At 42.0% G+C, this 7806-nt stretch overlaps 1 protein-coding gene across 1 annotated transcript; it reads left to right on the top strand.

Annotated features, from left to right (window-relative positions):
- The first annotated feature begins 6 nt into the window (after window positions 1-6).
- On the top strand, window positions 7-1408 carry LOC109298802. The gene is made up of 2 exons (XM_019519086.1): window positions 7-137; window positions 646-1408. The coding sequence occupies exon 2, from the start codon at window positions 693-695 to the stop codon at window positions 1302-1304; it is 612 nt and encodes a 203-aa protein (XP_019374631.1). The 5' UTR covers window positions 7-137; window positions 646-692; the 3' UTR covers window positions 1305-1408.
- Window positions 1409-7806: the final 6398 nt, after the last annotated feature.

A 7806-nucleotide genomic window follows, 5' to 3' on the forward strand; every position in this document is an offset into this window, starting at 1 on the left:
GCCGCCGCAGCCGCCCGAGCACCCGCCCGCGCCCCGCGCCTTCTCCTCGTTGCTGTCCGGCGCCGCCGCCGAGGCCGTGCCCATCGTGGGCGGCATCGACACGCTGGACTTGCCCGGCGCCTCCGTGCTGGACCTCGGTGAGTCCCCGGCGGGAGGGGACTGGAGCCGGTCGGCGCTCGGGCCCCTGAGGGATTGAAGGTGCTGCTGCTCTCCCCAACCCCACCCCCCGGACCAGCAGGCGACTGCGGGAAGGGCCCGAGCCCGTGTGGGCCAGGCGGTGGGCCGCAGGGTGAGGGTTTATTTCAGGAAGCAGTAGCAGAGATGAGCCCTGTACCCTTGTCACAGCAGAGCGCTCCACCAGCTTTGCTTCTGCATGGGAGGGCAGGGGGCAGGTAGTGAAGTGATCCCAGCCTGAGACATGTGCCAGAATTGGCCTGTGGGCACATTTAATTCCTTACCCAGCCTGGAGACAGTCCCTATGCCAGCACCGTGGAAGCGCAAGTGTGCGTCCCCTTACAAATGACCCTGGCTCAAGGTTTGGCATAAGGGTTTGCTGGGTTGGTAGAAGCACGATTGATTGTGGAAGCAATGATATCTAACGACTTCTTTCTCTGTCTCTCTCCTCCGCCTCTGCCATGTCCCTAGGGTTTCCTGAGGACCCCGGACCATCCCACCAATCCAGTCTTGACAAGATGAACCTAAAAGAAGAAATAGTAGTGAAGGTAGTAGAGCCAGAAGAAAGCTCAGAGGACATGGCTGTGGTTCCACCCAGCCAGGAACAACTGTCTTTTCTGGGGTCATCTTCTGGCAGCTCCTCTGGGAAAGGAAAAGCTAAAACAAAAGGCCGATCCCAGACAGACCAAAATGAAATTACTGAAGAGGACCTAATGCAGATGCAGCAGACCCAGATGCAGGTGATCCAGTCTGGCTTTGACAATGTTAACCACAATCTTCGGCTGCTGCAGCAAGGCATACAAGATCTCAGCAATAGCCTCAGCATTATGGCGCACACGCTGGTGGCTATCAAAAATGTCTATGTGAAAAACAACATGGGCCCAACCACCTATGCCACTGCCTCCACTCAGACCACAGCTGGGTACCTGAGCCCTGGTTCTCCCCAGATATCCCCAGCTGAGGACAGGGGCAGAGCACAGGTGGCTGGAAGCAGCAGCAGAAGCAGCAGCTGCAGTTCCAGCTCTATGTCTCAAGAGCCAGGCCCTTCCGAGTTTCCCAGACCCCCTTTGAGAACCATTAAGAAAGAACATCCCAATGGCTGCTACTATTTCTGTTTTGCAGATGTGTAAAACTTGAATACATGTAATAGTGACTGTGGTGTTAGAGGTGCTGTTTTATGTTCTGCTCCAGCCTATGATGGAGCAAACTGGACTTACCTCCCACTCTTTTTTTTTTTTTTTTTTTTTCCCCAGCCTATGATGGGGCAAACTGGACTTTCCCCCCCCCCTTTTTTTTTTTTTTTTTTTCCCCAGCCTATGATGGGGCAAACTGGACTTTCCCCCCCCCCTTTTTTTTTTTTTTTTTTTCCCAGTGGGAAAAGTTTCACAGTAGGTGGCATTAAACACTAACTACAAGTCTCCCATTTCTTAACTCTTAAGTGTTGCAGTTGGTTACTGTCTGTCTTCTGTTCTCTTCAGCATCTTCTGCTTTAAAAAAAAATCAAATTTTTTTGACCAAGACTCTTGTCTGTATCCTCTTTGGTTCAAAAGGTCATTCAGTGTGACCTTTTGAAAATAAAAGGCATGATGAAGTAGGGTGAAAGGTAAGAGCAGTTACTGAATAGAAGGAGTGTAATCTGTTGCTGTGTGTAGTTGTTTGCTTGTTTTTTAAATCCAACTGCAAAAATAATTGACTTTAAATTTAGTATCTGCTGTTTCAAACTACTGGATGTATTTCTAATTTCTTAAATCCAGGCTGTGCAAAGCATCACAAAGGGTTTGGCAGCTTTACCTGCTCTGGGGATGGCATAGAATTAGACCACCGATCCCTCATCTAGCATTGCTCCATCTGGTCACTGTTCAATACAGCTCTTCAAATACACTTTCCCTGCAGAAGCATTTTGCTTTAATGAAATAAAAGTGAAGGCAGTTATTTGTCAGATATCTTGGGGAAAAGTGTATCAAAAATAATGCATGAAACTTTTTCACACTATGAAGCAATACTTGCAAGTACAGGTTATCATCAATCTCTGTCTTCAGTAAATCCAAGCTGGGACCAAGTGCCATAACATTTGAGATGACAAAGAGGCAGCCCTAACTGATGTTTTGCACTATCCAGAACTAAGTGTAGATGTGCTGCAAACAAAGGATGTTAGGGTTTAGCAGACCCAATCCTCTTTCCTGGCACTTTGAAGAAGCCTTCCTTCCTAAAGATTTATCTAAAGATCTTCCATTCTCTTAACTATATCCCCAGGGGGAGTCTAAAGGGAAAGGAACTCCTAAATGCTAACTCATATCTGTCTGAAATGGTTTAGTAATACCATATCCTGTACCTGTGCAAGAGGTTGGAGGACCCTTGAAGTCAAATAAAAGCAGGGGAGAACTGTGAGTTATTTATCCTGATGAAAAAGCAAAACTAATAGATGACTTCATTTGGTTGAGTATTAAAATAAGAAAAACCACGGCCACGTAACAGGGAATACTCTAGTTAGTATGGGCCTGCTTAAAAAAGTGACTGTAAAAAGAGCAAAGGCACATTGTTTATTTTTCTAATGTCCCAATGGAAAACAAAAATAACTAATCTCTTTCATCCTGTGGTTGTATGCTATGATTTGAAATACCAGTTAGGCTCTTTTTCTTCTCAGGTATCACCAATACAAGCAAGTTCTGCAGGTCTAATTGTGCCTACAGTGTTACTTTGCATGAGCAAAAAGGAATGGATCCTGTAACTGGAAATTAGCAAACACAGATGATACACAGAGGGACTTGAATCCAACTCTGCTTGTCCTGCCTGATATAGCACAAGGATCTGTGGAGTAAGAAGGTAGTATTTTGGCAGTCAGTTCTGAATTTTCTGCTGTTTAGGGAAATGGCCTGTTGTAACTGCGGGCCAACAAAGTCCTTTAAGTTAAATGCTGCTAAAGGTGCCAACAATAAGGAGGAGTAATGCAAGGACTCTTCTTTAAAAGAGTTCCAAGCGGCATCCACAAATTAAAGCCTATGAGAAGAATTACTTCAAGGTGAGCATGTGGGGCAGATCTCACCTAGCCTGTGCAAGCATCATGACAGGGTCTGACCATACTCATGAACACTTTGATTCAAGCAGGGCTGAATCTCAGGTATTAGTGAAGAAAAACCAAGTCACCCAAGCCATGAACAAAACAGCTGGAGAAATATAAGTAGCAGGAATATATCACATCCAAATTCTCTGGCTACCATTTCTTCCACCTACTATTTTACAAAAAGAGGGCAAGGGGAGAGCAATTTGCTATTCAGTAACACTCTTTACCCCAGCAGTCACTGCTCTGTTACTCCCCTTTCTTCTAGAGAAGAATAAATCAGTGGTTGAAAGAAGGGTTAACTTGTGCCATACCAGCACAAAGCAAGCATCTCTCTACTAGGTGACATGTGAAACACCAGCAATGTTTAAAGGTAGGACTACCATGACATCACCTTTGGAGATTATTGTGTTACTTTCCCTGGCTCATTGGATTTTCTTTTGATGTTTTTAATCCCCTTGAAGGTTAACTTCACTATCTGTTAATATAGTTTTTTTTAAAAGACCTGCCAGTTGCTGTTTAGTTACTGGCTGAGCCAAAGTGAAAATATTGCTAATGAGTGTTCTTTCCTGCCAGCATAGTCAGTATATTACATGCAAATTTCTCAAAAGCTTACAATGTCATATGGACAGTGCATTTTTCATTGGAATTAGTGTATGGTATATTCCTTTCACAATGGAAAGCTTTGGCTTTTAGGAAGTTTAGCTCATACAAACAGGCAGTACATGCAGCAATCTTACCAATCATTTTTATCTTTAAACTGGTAAAATCCCAAACTGGTTGTTGCATAAGAAGTTTCCTATTGCTTAGGAGTAACATAAGATTCCTATCTACCTGACTAGGCACTTACTGGTTATTCTCTCATTTTTGTCCATTTTCCTTTTAACTGAAAAAGGCAGCCTACACTTGTGTTATGGTCTCTTAGCCAAAGCTGTAATTAATGCTGATGTGACAGTCCAGTTAGAGTAGTGAAGTCTGTTCTGGACAGTGGCTTTAGCTGGTCCAGGCTACAGTAGTCAATTCTTGCCTGTTCACCATTCTTGTGAGGCCATTTCTCCAATGGTTTAAATTTCTGAACTTGCATTGCTCTCTTTGCACTGTTTCTGGGGAGAGCCAATCCTAAATGTACATCATGCTGCTCTCATATTGAAGTGCAAATCTATGCTGTGGACAACTGGATTTTTAATTGAGAAGTAGTTAATGCTCCTGGATCAAGTGCTGCAACCCCTGAAGCCCAATGAACAGACTAGGTGGACAAGGGCCCCCTTGGTATTGAAGATTATGAACAAAACAGGTTAGCAACTGGTCACCTGAACCTTTACCTATTGCAGCTTCCTTATTCCAGTGCTGGATCTCTTAAGCATAGGCTAGCAAGTATGCCATTTAGGTAATATTTATCAAGGGCCAGGGTTGGAACTAAAATCTTTTCCTTGTGATCAAGTTCAAATTAACTCAAGTTAAGCAGTGAAGGGGCTATAGTGAAGTTAAGCAGTGACGGGGCTAAAATAGCTCACTGAGCTATCCAGTTCTAGTATTTTGATCTCCAGTGTCATGCATCAAAGCCACTGCGCCCTTCCACACCCATCTGATCTACTGATTTATCTTGGCCTGCAATAGATGTATACTTCCTCCTGAAGCACGTGGTTAAATTCCTTCCTACTTTTAAACCAAGACCAAATATAGTGTTATGGGTGTGTTATTGACAAATTAATTCTTGATTTATGTTTCCTGTTGTGGGAAATTACTTAATATGTTTACATTAAAAATGGGTGAAAACCTGTCCCAGCTACAGGAAATTGAATTCACTGGCAGCGCTGTCATTAATGGAAGCAGGATTAGACACCTGATTTGCCTCAACTAGCCTGATATTAGCACTGCATACCTAGATAGTAATAAAGCTGCAACAAAACTGATGGAATTTCTCTCTCCTCTTATGGATTTACATTGCAATGTGTAAGATTTTCAATTAACAGAGCAGACAGTACTTTCAAACAATTAGAAATGCATGCATGTTACTGGCAAACATAACCACTAATGCTGATGGTGGCCAACCTGTACCCACCTTGCCAAACAAGTCTGTAGAAGGGGGAGTAATAAAACTAAGATTGTTCTAATCAGTGGCTTGGTAATACTGCACATCCCAGTACTGCAAATTGCTCAAGAGTCTAAAGGCTCAGCTGCTGTTGGACAGAGGGAACAGGGCAGGGACTACAGCAAAGTGTCTCTTACTACTGTAACTTAAAAGTATCAGACTGCTGAATCAGTATGAACCATTTGATCCAACCACTCTAGTTTGTAATACAGATCTCTCACTTTTGCTTGTAGTACCAGCAATGTCTCATTTTCATCTTTTTGTGTAAGAGGGGGGAGTATACCACAACTGGTACAGCTCTTCATTTATAAGTACAAATTATAGTAAGAAATATGGTCAAGAAAAAAAATAATTCAACCAGACCTTTATAAAACAGGAAAAGTAATCAAGGATTGAAGTTTTGCATGCTGAATGAATATTTTATTTAGAACCAGTTTATAAAAATAAAATACAAAATAATTTCAAAACAGAACTTAAAACATTGTACAAAGCCTTGATATGGTACAAATGGAAAAAATAAATAATTATACCTTTATGTACAAATGACCATTACAAGGGCAATAGCTCTTCTGCCGATACCTTATGTTCCTGGATGCCTGAGCAAAATTAAAAAAAGAAAAATAATGGCTTATAAAAGATTTTACTGGGGGGTGGGAGATGACATGGTTGGGAGGGGGACATGAGTGAAGGGCAAAAAAAGCCTGGAGGACTCTCAACACTTGCCACTCACAGTGGTAACAAATACCATATGGGAACAGTTTCCACCTAAATGAGTTACACCATAGATTTTATCTTTAAGTAAATATTTTTATCATATTCAATTAACATTCTATTTTTAGTTACTGTACAGATTTTCATGGTATGTGGTATTGCCCAGAGATTTTCAATAAGCAGCCATCAGTTCACAGATTCCAAAGTTCAGCACTTATCTCAAAGCTTTGCTGGTGATTTCCTTAGTTTATTGAACTGAATACTTGTATGAAAGCAATTGAAAAATTAGTAGTTGCCAGCAACTGCACAGCAGCCTGTCTCTGGGTTGATTTAATGGAAGAATCACAAGTCAGAGGAAGACTTCAGAACCTTGCCACCTAGCCAAGAAAGTTCAAGAGTGCAGGGAAGATTGCTGGACAACCGATCCTGCAATTCTGTCAGAAAGAGGAAAGGGGTCTCTGTAAAATTAAAAATAAAAGAAAAAAGTATTCTCTTGGTGTCAAACCACGATGATCTTGTTCTGTTATGCAGCAGATGTGGGTTTAGGAGAGCTGAGATGTGGAAAGATTAGGCCCATCACTTTGTACTTCATGAAAGGTGCATGTTTTCCTGACTTTAGAACATGTATGTACTGGTCAGGTCCCAGATGAACTGGTCCCAAAAGGAGATGAACACCTGCAACTCACAATAACTTCTACTAGAGTTGTGGATGGTCAGCACCTCATGTGAGGAGTTCACCTGTGATACTTCAGAAAAGACCGCATGCCTGGCCACAACATGGCTGCTTCACAGCAATATTTGCTACAAGACAAGAAAAAGCAAGAACCTGCACTGCGACCACAAAACAAATACTAATTTTTCTGATAAAATAACCCGTAACTGTAAATATGATGTCTCCAGAATAGGCCCATTCCTTCAGCCCCTAAAGGCAGAAACCTCTGTTGACTTCAATAAGGAGTTTCACCTGTTGGAGAACAGAAAGACAAGCCCAGGACCCAAGGTACATGTAGGCAGGAATAACAGAAGTTGTAGTAAAATATACTACATAAACCAAAGTCTATTGGAAAAAGGTACTAGTGAAAGCCAAAGAAACAAAACATCTGGATCCACAAATTCATGTGTGCATAAACAAAAGACATTTATTTTGGCATTAGCAGTTAAAAGTGCTATATTTAAGTTCAATGTTGTTCTGCAGCCCTAATGAAAGATGGATTCTGAACCAAAGCAGAGGCTCCCAAACCATGGAATCTTGAGAAAGTTCAAATCCATGCCTGAACTTTTTGTTCAGAATTTTCTTTCATACCTGCATGACTGTTTATGAATATATCCCATCCCTCAATGAAGAGCTTTCCCCAAAGGACATTATGTCATTCCCACAACTGTCCCAAATACATGCTAAGTATTTTGGAAAGTGAGTGGCAACTGGAAACTACATTGGAAGGGTCTCAAATAAAGGGGTTTTGCCATTGCTGTTAGGAGACACTTTGTTATTAATGATGAATGAAAAACAAACAATTAACATTTGAATTGATGGTGTAGTCACCAAGTTAACATACGGGACCTAAAGATAAACTTATTGTTTTTCTTAAAGGGAGATATGACTACTAATAGTAAAATAAAGTCAAATGATTTAAAGCATGCTGTCATTGTGATCATACAAACACCTCTGCTTCAGAAAGCATGCTGCATAAACCTAGGAAGTCATTGCACAATTCACTCACCTTAATTCACTGGCTTCCCCCCCCCCCCAAGGTTGGGGGGGGGGGGGGGA

Source organism: Gavialis gangeticus, unplaced genomic scaffold (assembly GCF_001723915.1).
Source record: "Gavialis gangeticus isolate Ggan-Ray unplaced genomic scaffold, GavGan_comp1, whole genome shotgun sequence".
Classification (NCBI taxonomy): domain Eukaryota; kingdom Metazoa; phylum Chordata; order Crocodylia; family Gavialidae; genus Gavialis; species Gavialis gangeticus.